Below are 13,177 nucleotides of genomic sequence, written 5' to 3' on the forward strand. Positions count from 1 at the left end.
AACAGAACAGGCAGATCGACGAAGTACACTGCTGAGGGGAGCAGTGGGCGGGTCAGGAGAGGTCTGCCACACTTTTGGTTACCTCCGGAGCAGGCGGGAATCGAACTCATGCGGAAGCGGCTTTAGCTTCTCAATGCTGTGCTTTAATCCGCTGCGCCACCGGGGGGGAGGGCCAAACTCTGAATACTCATTTCTACATTAAACATAAACAATGTCAAAAACCTTTCCCTTAACTTTTGAATTCATTTGCATTTTCATGTAAATATTAAAATGTTCACCTGGATAAAAAGTCAAGGCTCATGTAGTTCAAAATGTTAGCCTCAAATTACATGAGATCAGAGCTTAGAACCCCAAACTCATGTAGTGGTAACTATATTATTTTTTTTAAAGATTTATTTATTTATGCATACAGAACTGGGGTACAGGCCAGAGGTGCAGGAGCGGTGAGAGGCTTCACCAGAGACCAATGGGGAGCAGTACAGGCAGATTGGCGAAGAACACTGTTGAGGGGAGCAATGGGCGGGTCAGGAGAGGTCTGCTGCGCCATGTGGATCACCTCCCGGGCTGGGTATCGAAGTCACACTGAAGCAGCTGCCGCTAGCTTGCAGTGCTGTGTCCTAACCGGCTGCGCCACCAGGAAGGGCCCATATTGTACTATTTTAATTGCTATTCAGTGTGAAGACTGTGGCTGATTTTTCCTAATTTACATATACCTACTATTGAAGCACTAAAAATAAGTTAAACCATAAGTACAAACCTTATATAAAAGTGTTTTTTAGCCCTAGGGCAAAGTCTTCAAAATCATTGAGCTCCTGTGTATGTTTTCCTCTCTTTCAAATTTTTTAACATAAAATCAATAAATTCACAAATCACAAGGTGATTGCTCTGTTTCATTCCATTTCCCAACCTGGCTGTACTTTTTACTCAGCAAATATTTATGTATACACAGCCCAGAAATAGATGAGGCAATCAAGCAATGCCCTTTTTTTTTTCACTTTCATTTTGGTTTTTACTTTAAAATTGAGAATATTCTCTGAAGTGAAGCATCTCTTTTAATCTCTAATTTGATTTATAATTCAAAAGCCTATTATCCACTATTACTTCAACTTTCCTATCACCATCATGTAATTGTGTAAGTCATAACTATAAAGGGTTTGGTTAAACATTAATCTGGATTTTTAGTAATAAACATATAGTACTGTCTAACTAGATGAGTTTTCTTTTTTACATTTTTGTAAGGTTCTATTTCAGTCAGTGTTTAACCAATAATTTTTGAGTTAAAGTTACATTCTGAGCTAGAATTTTCAGAATTTCACAATACTGGACATATCCTCTAACCTAAATCAATATGGCCCTAAAAATGGATGGTCTGTGAGTTAAGCCTCCCGTCTGTCTTTGAGCTTTACACTTAATTTAGTTCTAAGTGATTATTTTTACAACTAAGACCTGACAATATAAATTTCAGAGCAGTGTTTAGGACTTCCCTCAAATGAAGGTTTTACTTTCTGAAAAGTATTCCACCTCCCTCCCAAAGCCAAGAGAGGCTCTTTCCTTCAAGCTTGACCCAGAGCAGACAACCCAAAGCTGACTGTTGGGATACGTTTAGCCATGCGATGACTGAATCTCTGGCAAGTCCCCAGCAATGTGATAGTGCCCTTCGGGTGCAGGTCCACAGCCTGCAAAAGGAAAATGCACCTTCTGGAGACTGAGATGTTTTGCTCTTTTTTTTGTAATTGTTCTTAAGATTTATTTAATTTATATATTCGAGAACTGGGAGCTAAGCCAGAGGTGTAGTGGGAGTAGGGAGTGAATGGGGAGAGGGGTTGTGGTAAGAGGATTCACCAGAGTCTGAGTGGAGAGCAGAAAAGGCAGATCGACAAAGTACACTGCTGAGGGGAGCAGCGGGTGAGACAGGAGAGGTCGGCTGCACCATGTGGGTCACCGCCTGGGCTGAGGATCAAACTCCTGCTGCAGTGGCTGATAGCTTGATAACACTAAGACTTTAACCCCTCCGTCACCAGGAAAGCCTGAGAGTGCTCTTAAGAGGATTTGGGAACTTGGACTGGGTCTCCCTTTTTCAACCACCTCCTGGGTCAGAATGGAGGACCGTGGAGTCTCTGATTTGCTTTTCAGTTTAAGTCCTTGTTTTTCAACCCTCTTTATAAAACCATTCTTTTTTTTTCAGTTGTGATAAAATTGCTATAAATTTTGCCATTTACCACTTTGAAGTGTCCATTTCTGTAGTTAAGTATTGCTATATTGTTGTGAGACCATCTCCAAGACTTTTTACACTTACAAAGCTCAAGCTCTGTATCCATTAAATATCTCCGATTTCCCAATCTCTTAAATCCTTGGTGACACCATTCTACTCTCTGCTTTGTGGATTTGACACCTAGATAGCTAGGTGTCTTTCTGTGACTAAATTGTTTCACTTGGTAGAATGTCCTCAAAGTCATCAATGTTGTAGCATGTATCAGAATTTCCTTCCTTTTCAAGTCTAAATAAGATTTAATTGTATATCTATACATGTCATTTATTCATTTACTGGTTGATAGACATTTGGGTTACTTTTACATTTTGGCTCTTGCAAATAATGCTACTATGAACATGAGTGTGCAAACCTCTCTTCAGCATCCTGCTTTTAATTCTTTCAGTGATAGAGCCAAAAGTGGTATTACTGAATCATATTACTGACTCAATACATGGTATTTTTATGTTTTTGAGAATCTCTCATTCTGTGTTCTAAGGTAACTGCACTATTTTATATTTCCATCAACAGTGAAAAAGCTTTCTAGTTTCTCCACATTGTTGCCAGCATTTTTTTTTTCTGGGTTTTTGATAGTAGCTATCCTAATGAGTGTGAGGGAACATCTCACTGTGGCTTTGATTTTCACTTTCTTAACAATTAGTGATGCTAAACATCTTTTCATATATTCACTGGCCATATCTTCTTTGTTGGAGAAATATCTATTCAAGTCTTGTTCATTTTTAAAATCAGGCTCTTTTTTCTGTTAGTCATAGAAGTTTTTTATGTATTCTAGAAATACCCCTTTATTTTCTCCTATTCCATAGAAAGCTTTTTCATTCGAATTGTGTCTCTTGATGCACAGATTTTTTTTATTAATATAACAGTTTATTTTTACATCATTTTGTACATTTTTTTCATCTCAATTGTAATCCCCATGGGTTTCCCATCACCGAGTCACCCGTGGATGCACAGATATTTTTAATTTTGCTGCAGTACCATTTATCTAGTTATACTTTTATTGCCTATGCTTTTGTTGTTGCTTTAAAAAAAAACCCTGGCCAAATTTAAGTTCATAAAACTTTTTCTCTATGTTTTCTTCTAATAGCTTTAGCAATTACAGTTAGGTGTTTAATCTGTTTTCAATTAGTTATTGTAGGTGGTATAGGATACATTTCCAACCTGATTCTTTTACCAGTAGAAGTCTAGACTGGCACTTTAAAAAAAACCCAAAAAAAAACAGTTGATCATAAATGCCAGGGCATGTCTCTGGGCTCTCTGTTCTATTCCATCAGCCTAGAAGTCTGTCTTTATGCTACTACCACACTTTTTGATTACTGTAGCTTTTTAATCAATTCTGAAAACAGGCAGAATAAGAACTCTGATTTTGTTCTTTTTCAAGATTGTTTTGATTGTTATGATCTCTTGAGATATCATACGAATTTTAGGATGGATGTTTCTATTTCTGCTAGAAAAAAATGCTATTGGGATTCTGATAGGCATTCCATTAAAGCTACAGATCACTTTTATAGTATTAATATCCTAACAATATAAAGTTTTTCAGTCTGTAAGCAAGGGATATATTCTATTATTTATGTTTTCTTAAATTTCTTTCAGCAATTTTTTGTATTTTCTAAGGTAAAAATCACTCTCCTCTTTGGTTAAATTTATTACTAATATTTTATTCTTTTTTGATGCTAGTATATGGATTTGTCCCTTCATTTCTTTTTCAGATAGTTCATTGCTGGCATACAGAAATACATCTGAGTGTTTGTTGGATTTTGTATACTGAAGCTTTGCTGAATTTATTAACTCTTGTGTGTGTGTGTGTGTGTGTGTGTGTGTGTGAGAGAGAGAGAGAGAGAGAGAGAGAGGGATTCACCAGAGACAGAGTGGGGAGCAGAACAGACAGATTGACAAAGTACACTGCTGAGGGGAGCAGCGGGCGGGTCAGGAGAGGTCTGCCACGCCATGTGGATCGCCTCTGGGACAGGCGGGAATAGAACTCATGTGGAAGTGGCTTAAGCTTTTTAGTGCTATGCTTTAACCCGCTGCGCCACCAGGGAGGGCCCAATTTAGGCCCTTTTTAATGCTCATAAGATCAGGGCAGAGACTCTGTTTGCCCTCCATATTTTCTTTACTACCTTTCCCAGTTTTTCTTGGTTCCTTATGCTGCAGTCATCACTAAGAACACTGAGGGGAAGATGCTTTGCTCCAAATACAGTCACTACCAGGACTTCTTGAGTTGGTTTTTGGGCTGCAGGTGGATTGGTATTTTTAGGATATGTTTGGTGGTTAGTTCCCCAATGTTGAAACTTGGCCCTACACTCTCCCTACCACCATGACAGCCCACCAACATTAGAAGTGAGTGAGTGTGAGGGACCTAGAAACCAGAAACTTCTTGCCTAAAGAACCCCTCTGAGCCAGGCTCTTTTCTTGAACAGCATCTTGATGCCTTTCCTAAGGAAGATGGGGAGAGTTGAGTCTAACTCCATCATTTGCCATATTAAAACCCCTGACTGCCTGAGGTGGCATCATTAAGATGAGGCCTGACACTTGGTTTGAGTTCATAAAAGCATTGAGTAAAGAGCAAGTAATACACATTGTTTACCAACAGAATAATGCTGTTACACCATGCACCTATGTGTCTTTCCAGCTATGTCTTGACTCTATACTGATTCTGTTTCCAAATTCCTTCTACTACTCTAGGAGAGTTGATATCCATCTTTCAAGGGACCTACCCACTTATAGGATTCTTTAATTCAGTAATTTCTGATCTACCTCTTACATAATCCTTTTTACCATTGCTAGTTTAACCTAAAGGAAATTGAGTTATCTGGGCTAAATTCTATCATGATCTCTCTGTCTCTGTCTCTCTCTGTCTCTCTGTCTCTCTGTCTCTCTGTCTCTCTGTCTCTCTCTCTCTCTCTCTCTCTCTCTCTTTCTCTCCCTGCGGGTATTGACCAGTCCTTGGACTTTTCAGGACTTAAAGGTTACTCTCAGGGTTCTAGCTTGTATTTCTCTTTGACCAGGTCTCTTACAAAACTTATTTCACCATTTCAGGATCACCTGAGGCTCATGGTCACTGTGACCCAGGTCATCTACCAGCCAAACATTATCAAAGCACCTGTAGAGTAGCAAGGAAGATCCCAGGATTTAAGGTGATACCAGTGAAATGAACAGCATAGAGCCCAGCTTCTATTCTGTGTAGCCCAGTCGTCTAGAACCACAGAGTCAGTACCTGTCATGGAAATGGAAATTCTTAGCTCTCATTAGCAAAGGAGGAGCTGAGAATATCATGCCCTATGCCATGAGCTTGAACTATCACCATTAATAAAAAATGTGCAAGAGAAAGAAAAGATGAAAGATGAGATCACTGTCCACACAAACTTCTTTCCTGTCCTGGGGGCTCCAGCTCAGTTGATGACATCTTTCTCCCTACCTAGGCTACCTGAATTCTGCCCACGTGGCATGCCATTTTAACTAGGGGCATCACCCTCTTCCAGACCCCACCCAATGATATAACTGCACTATAAATTAGAAAACCAAGAAGCCCTGCTCTAAGTTTTGGGACTCTGGAGATTCTAGGTTCTTCTGTGGCCCCTCGTGGGCCTCTGGCAGACACAGACATACTTTAGTCAATAACAGTTTTTGGGGTGCTTGATTCCCTGGCCACATGGGGTCTATCTTAAAGGGATCTATCTTCTAATGACAAGGCAAAGCCATGAATCCAGACTGGTTGAGAGATTCATGAAAGCCCTGGTCTTCTCAGGTTCTGGAAATAGATGATCTCAGATCCTTCTGTTTATACCATATGGAACTCTGTTCTCTAACTTTTAGGTCAGTGATCTTCAAACTTTCCCAAGAGACTCCTTTGAGGGCATTAGGGGGAAGATGAAGCAAGAAGAACTCCAGGCTTCCTTTTCTGCATGTCTCTGGCTTCTTTTCTCTTATATTTTGAATATCATCCCAATATTTCATCAAAACAATGGATTCCACCACTTTTTTAAATAGGTTGGGAAACCAGTGATCTGTTTCAAGGGCACAATTCTGTGTCTGGCTCTCCCAGAAGTGAAGCATATTTACCAGATGGTACTCTCACTACAAAAGGTTGGCACCTCCTCTAGAATCCTGGCTACAAATATATTACCCACCTCATCCCATTCAGGATCACTAGACAATATGCCTCTGGACAGAAGGCAGGATTCTGCTGAAACACATATAAACTGCCCCATATAAACTGCAGCCCTCACTTCTCAGATACACTGGGGCACCCAGGACAATCTAAGCCAAACCCCACACCACTAACTACGTGTGTGAAATATGGACACACGTAGACTTACCAGAGAGGCTAACTTTGGCCAGTATGTTACTCATTTCAATGAAGAACATCCCACTTTCAGTGTTATCCCAGCTTCACGCTATGATTCTCACCAGCCTTGTCTCCCTCATACTAAGAATGCCTAGCTACATTTGTTATGGAATGATGGGGTTTTCCTGAGCTCCAGGATCTTGAAGGTGAAACCGAAAGCCACATTTCCACATATACTGCTCCCAACTTATATTGCCCTGGTGAAGCCCCATCCAAAATTCAGAGAATTACTTTGGTGCGGAAATGAGTGAGCCTTTATTTAACAGGAGGTCCTATGGGGTTAAGCCCCTCCATTCCAGGTTCCTGAAGCCTGGCTTGCTGACAGCTAAGCCCTGGTTTCCAGCTCCTGATCTCCCACTTTCTCCAGGAGGATACAAGTCTAGCTTCCAGTCCCTTTCCTGGTATCTCTGCCACTGCCATAGGAAAGTGGACCCAGGGAAGAATCACACTTGCTCGAAGGTGACAACACAGGTTTACAGGCAAAACTTGCTCTCTGGTGGTATGAACACTAATTCTAGCCATTGTCATTAGGCTGAACAGCAAGGGTGTATGTCTCTTGTCCAGACAGTCTGAATACAAAGACCTTCTCTTAACAGGGCTGAAGTGGTCCAAAATAGCATTTCCTAAGCACTAAGAATAAAAAAGGTCAAACACAGAATGACGTTATATAGGTCTCTACCCAAGCAAAGATATCACTTGATTCACTTCCCACAAAAGCAGCAATAAGCCTTTCTAGGCTTTTCCATGACCTAGGTTTTCCTGATGGAAATCTGGATTGAGTTTCGTTCTTCCAAGAGTCTGCAAATTATGCCACCCCACTTGGAACCCAATCTTGTCTTTGCAGCCTGTTCACTTCTTCCACCTCTTACCAGAGCTAGAAGACAGTGAATTATCTTCCTAAACCACCCTGGCTTACTTAACTGGGAAGTCCCAGACTAGGACCCCAGGTCACCCCTGGATTTGTTCCCAGAGGACCGAAAGCTGTTTGTTGGGATGCTGGGCAAGCAGCAGGGCGAGGAGGACGTCAGACGTTTGTTCCAGCCCTTCGGCCATATCGAGGAGTGCACCGTCCTCCGGAGCCCCGATGGCACTAGTAAAGGTGATCTGTGCAACTCCAGAATGTCCTGGTGATCCTGTCTCTGGGTAGATCAGGCCCTGTGGCCTGATCTACCCAGTCCCTCTCTCCTGCCCCAGGCTGTGCCTTTGTGAAGTTTGGGAGTCAAGGGGAAGCACAGGCGGCCATCCAGGGTCTGCACGGCAGCCGGACCATGGCGGTGAGGGCGGGCCCGCAGGGCAGAGGGTGAGGCCAGTGAGGGTGGGGACAGGCTGTTCCTCCCCCTGTGCGATTCCGGCCTCCAGAAAACTTGGCCCAGGGCTGGGGCTGTATCTGGACCAGTAACCACGGCTTCCCCTGCCCTGCCCAGGGCGCCTCGTCCAGCCTCGTGGTTAAGTTAGCCGACACGGATCGCGAGCGTGCGCTGCGGCGGATGCAGCAGATGGCCGGCCAGCTGGGCGCTTTCCACCCCGCGCCGCTCCCACTTGGGGCCTGCGGCGCCTACACCACAGCGGTAGGTGCCTTGCTGTAATGGGTGGAGGGGTGGAGGGGAGAGGGGTGGGGTGGAGAATGGGGCGGGGGTGGGGTGGGGGTGAGGGGGGCTTCAAGAATCCAGGCAGAACCCGCCTCTGGGCCCTCCACACACACACCCCCTTCTTCCCCACCCCAAGATCTTACAGCACCAGGCAGCCCTACTGGCGGCAGCACAGGGCCCAGGCCTAGGCCCAGTGGCTGCAGTGGCAGCGCAAATGCAACACGTGGCGGCCTTCAGCCTGGTGGCCGCACCGTTGTTGCCTGCGGCAGGTAGGGGTCATGGGGGTAACGGGAGGGGTGGGGGCTGGGAAGGAGCCAGCAGGGCTGCGGTCTGACTGTTGGACCTCCTCTGCCACCAGCAGCCAGTTCCCCACCTGGCAACGGCCCAGGCACCCTTCCGGGCCTCCCTACAACCATCGGGGTCAATGGATTCGGTCCTCTCACCCCCCAGACCAATGGGCAGGCGGGCTCCGATACTCTCTACAGTAATGGGCTCTCCCCTTACCCAGGTGGGTTCCCCTCTGTCAAAATCAACCTCAGAATGGAATGAGGAGGTGGGGACCAGCTGGGCATGCTGGGAAGGGAATCATCCTGCTTGCTCGCAGCCTCTCACAGTCGGCTCCGCCCCCACACTCCCAGAGCCTCTTTCCTCATCCCCAACCCTCCTTCACCATGGGTCTCCTGCCCTCTCTCCCCAGCCCAGAGCCCTGGTGTGGCTGAGCCCCTGCAGCAGGCCTACGCTGGGATGCACCACTACGCAGGTTTAACTTGGCGCTTTACGGCTTGGGGGTGGGGCGTGAAGGGCCCCAGAACGGAAGAACAGGGTCAGGCCCTGTTCTCAGGAGTCAATCCACCACTACACTTGCCCCACTCCTAGACCCAGGCAAACTTTCTAGAAGTGAGGCTTGTGGTGGACTGGGCTGGATTGGTCGAAGTTGGCCAGGCAGGTGGGACCTTGCTTGGGGGAATGCCTCCTGGGGGGAGGGTCACTGCCCACTCCCATCTGTCTCCAGCAGCTTATCCATCAGCCTATGCCCCAGTGAGCACAGCTTTTCCCCAGCAGCCTTCAGCCTTGCCCCAGCAGCAAAGAGAAGGTAAGGGGCAGGGGACTGGAGATCAAGATCTGGTGGGACTGGACTCAGGGTCCCTCCCCTGATATCCAGCCTGCCACTGTTCCTGCAGGCCCCGAAGGCTGTAACCTCTTCATCTATCACCTGCCTCAGGAGTTTGGTGATGCAGAACTCATACAGACATTCCTGCCCTTTGGAGCCGTTGTCTCTGCCAAAGTCTTTGTGGATCGAGCCACCAACCAGAGCAAGTGTTTCGGTGAGCACTATATCCAGGTCTCTTCTGCTCCTAAATTTGAGAATTTCCATAAACCCTAAGATTTTCTCTCCATAAGTCAGTGATTCTTAGAGACATATGGGCACGAAGCAAGGTCTCATACTAGCGATGAGGCTAAGCCCAGACCAGGAACAAATTATTACATTCACCTGGGAATGGCAGGTATCTGGAAGATGTTTGACGAGGTCAGGCTTTAGAGTTTAGACAGGGCAGGAAGAGTCTGGACCTGGGACCAGAGATTCTCTCTCCAACTCTAGTTCAGAGGACCAGAATGATAGCTGTGGCAGGAGAGAGCCAATCCACACCAGGGAAAGACAGGGAAACACCCTAACCCACACACAGAATTGTTTCCTGTTCTTCCAAGAATTTCAGGTCATTTATCCATGTAAGTACGGGTGTGTCCATGTGTGTATGCATGCAAACAATGAAAGAGTATATGTTTGGTGGCACTGAGGGGCAAGGTAAGAGGGGGTAATCAGTTGAGAAGAGGAGGCCTTGCCAGAAAGAATTTTTTGTTAATCTCTCTGCTCTTCCCCTCCTAGGGTTTGTTAGCTTTGACAATCCAACCAGTGCCCAGACAGCTATTCAGGCCATGAATGGCTTTCAAATTGGCATGAAGAGGCTCAAGGTCCAGCTAAAGAGGCCCAAGGATGCCAACCGGCCTTACTGATCTTCTCTCACTGACCAGCCACAGAAGTGAGTCATTGGTGGACGCCAGGTAGATGGGATTTGAGTAATGAGGCTCTCTAAACTTTGATGTTTCTTATGGGGTGCTGGGGTGTCCATCTCTGAAAAATCTCAGAGATGAGAAAAGTGAGAAGTTACAAAGCATTCTCAGAGACTCTGTTTTTGCCTCAACATTGAGCACAGTTGCTCAAAGTCTGGGAAAGACAATTATGGACAAAAATCTTACCAGTTCCTACTCCAGAAATAGTCAGAGGGAGACATGGAGTAGAAAACTCATGTGTGGGGTGGGAGGAGGGCTGGGGAATGAGGCTAGAAAAGTGGGATTGGGCCAGCTTACGAAGGGTCTTGAAGACCATGAGTTTGGGTTTTATTCTGAAGATGGTAGGGAACCATTGAAGAGTTTAAGCAAAAATGTAAGGCCTAGAATGACATCAGTAAAGATAAGCAATTACCTTTAGGAAGCAGGGTCTGTGGGACTTGGTAGATGAAGGGGTGACTGGTAGGGGTGACACATTTCCTTAGGTTTCTGGCAGGACCAGCTGGCTGTGACCTTTAGAGAGGTCCAATGGGCTAGCTTCACTTAGGCCCCCCCAGGGAGGTCATGCTGGCCTGGGGTCATCTGCCTGGGACCTAGGGTTTGGCTTCAGTGTATCAGACTGTGGTCTTGGCCCTGATAAAGATCTCCTTCTTAGGAAGAGAGATCTGACCATTCATCCGAGGATGTGTCAGACAGAGCTATCTGCTCTTGTCTTGGCCTCCAGAGTGACTTTTGCCTCTCCTCCTCCCCTATCAATTAAAATCCAACAACAGAAACTGAAGAGTGAGAAGAAAGGAGAGAAAAAGCACAGCATCGCTTGAGCAGCCCTTCCTGAAGGAGCAGCCGCAGACGGAGATGGATCGGACCAAAGGCTGGCGCCTGGGACTCAGGCCACTTTAAGGATTGTTTTAATCACATGGGTTGTTCTGTGCCTGTGCCAAGAGCTCAGGCTGGCTAGGCAACTGGGGCTGGCTGAGGATTGACCGTCTAGGGGAACCAGCAGGGGGCCCTGGGGGTGCCAAGGGCTTGTCCATAAGGGAAGCCCCAATTACTTCTTTCAAAATCATATCATTCCTTAGAGTTTAGGGACCAAAGGACTATTGCTTTTTTTAAGAATATATATATAAATATATATATATATAAATTAAAAGAAAGAAACAAAAAACACAAGAGAAACTAAAAAGACAGTATAGAGTCTCATAAAAGCTGCCTTTAAATATCCCTAGGAGACAGGGTGAAGGAGAACCCTTGAAAGCCCCAGCCTAGGCAGAGGGAGGCTGCAGAAGATTGTTCTGTGTTTCATTCCCTCTTAAACCATTCTCTCCACCTGCCTTTCAAAAATAAGTAAGGACTTCTGTCTAGGCTCAAAAGCAGGTAACGAGTGAGTCATAGAAGCAGTGATCCCACACCTCCAATCTCAGAGAGCATCTCCAAAGAGATCCCAGGAGGAGCCCTGGCGTGCCTGGATCTTAGTCATCCCGAAAGGGCCCCTAGCTGACAGGGGGTTCCTGTGTTTCCTTCCTGACAGCCTTTCCCGTGGAACCACTGCTTCCTCGGGCAGGAAGAACAAGGGAGATTGGCCACCTCAGCCTTTCCCATCCTTTTCCAGATAGAGGCCCTGCCTTCTGCTGAGTAAAGAAACCTTCTGTTTCTCTTCACCTTGAGCCAGCCCCAGTGTCCCCTTGCTCCAGGCCACCTTCTGTCTTGAAGTCTGAGTTTGCCCACCTATAAAGTAGAGTCGGATATGCATAGAGGGCTGTGGCAACAGACTCGGAAGGTTTGCTACTGTAAATACTGCCATTGAGAAGGGGATAATTTTCAATATGTAGAAGCTTCAGAATTTAGAGGTCCCTCTTTACCCAGGACCTGGGAGGGAAATAGATGTTTTGCCAAAATACTTCTTCATTCCTTTAAAAAAAAGTACACCTTTCCTATGCAAGTGTCTCACATGTGCTTATCCGAGGTGCTTCTAGATGGTGAGCAGTGTTCAGCTTAGAAGTGGTGTGTGCTCTGTCTGTCTGTCTTTGTCTGTCTGTTGTATACAGTGGGTGCCATATAAAGCTGATCAACGGTGGTGCTTCCTGCCTGCTTCTGTGAGATGAGCAAAAGATTCAGCTTAGAACACCATGACTCACCTCACCTTGGTCAGCCTTTCCTTAGGCCTGCAGGGTCTTGCACATAATTTTCCCAGGAGGATAATTTTCCTTCCACCCCCTAGACATGGGTCAGACTTGTCTGGGGCCAAACTTTGTGGTGGTCACTCTGATCCCCAGATATCGCTGAGACTGCAAATTACTGATTTGATATTGCATCAGCCAGTAAAGATATGAGGGTGGGGTCGGAGGGTTCCTCCCTCATAACAGTTTCTAAGAAAACTTATTCCCACCTGTTCCTCTGTCTTTGACTCATTTTTGGAGGGAATGGGATTGGAAAATGAGAAATGGTAATAACATTAGCAGGTACAATGGGGTGGATATCAACAAATCATTTCCAACTGAGAAAGGAACCGCTGTCAAGGTCATCTGTACACTGGCATATTGTGGACACACACACTGCCCCCCTGGACACAGATGGAGATATGTAGCATCTGCACATTGAGATACTCACATGGAGGTTTGACTGACCCCTACCCCGTGCTAAATATTGAGCATGGAGCTAAGGTTCAGGAATGTTCTAGATTAGTAATGCAATGATACTGGAATGCCGCGCAGGATTCTTAATAGCAAGAAGAGTATCTAATGCTGACTTGGCTGGTAAGGGAAGTCAAAAAAGTTTTCCTGAAGGACAGGAAGGACTCTGGGATTCAGCTTGGACATGTGACAAAGCCATTTGACAGCTGCATCATTTTGATAAGTTATCTTTATTACCAAAAAATAATAATGATTGCCATTTATTCAGTGCTTA

General features: G+C 45.4%; 1 protein-coding gene across 2 annotated transcripts in view; it reads left to right on the top strand.

The window, feature by feature from the left end:
• Nucleotides 1-12,664, top strand: part of CELF6 (CUGBP, Elav-like family member 6) — a 29,858-nt gene extending 17,194 nt beyond the window's left edge. The window contains exons 4-13 of one of the 2 annotated variants that reach the window (XM_012728735.1): nt 7,588-7,716; nt 7,812-7,891; nt 8,042-8,185; nt 8,343-8,475; nt 8,565-8,714; nt 8,904-8,966; nt 9,219-9,299; nt 9,388-9,531; nt 10,092-10,245; nt 10,929-11,032. In XM_012728735.1, the coding sequence (XP_012584189.1) occupies nt 7,588-7,716; nt 7,812-7,891; nt 8,042-8,185; nt 8,343-8,475; nt 8,565-8,714; nt 8,904-8,966; nt 9,219-9,299; nt 9,388-9,531; nt 10,092-10,219 (1,052 nt within the window). In that variant the 3' untranslated portion in view covers nt 10,220-10,245; nt 10,929-11,032. The other variant, XM_004687615.2, reaches the window with a different exon arrangement.
• The last annotated feature ends 513 nt before the right edge of the window (nt 12,665-13,177 follow it).

Source organism: Condylura cristata, unplaced genomic scaffold (assembly GCF_000260355.1).
Source record: "Condylura cristata isolate star-nosed mole 26May11 unplaced genomic scaffold, ConCri1.0 scaffold00023, whole genome shotgun sequence".
Lineage (NCBI taxonomy): Eukaryota > Metazoa > Chordata > Mammalia > Eulipotyphla > Talpidae > Condylura > Condylura cristata.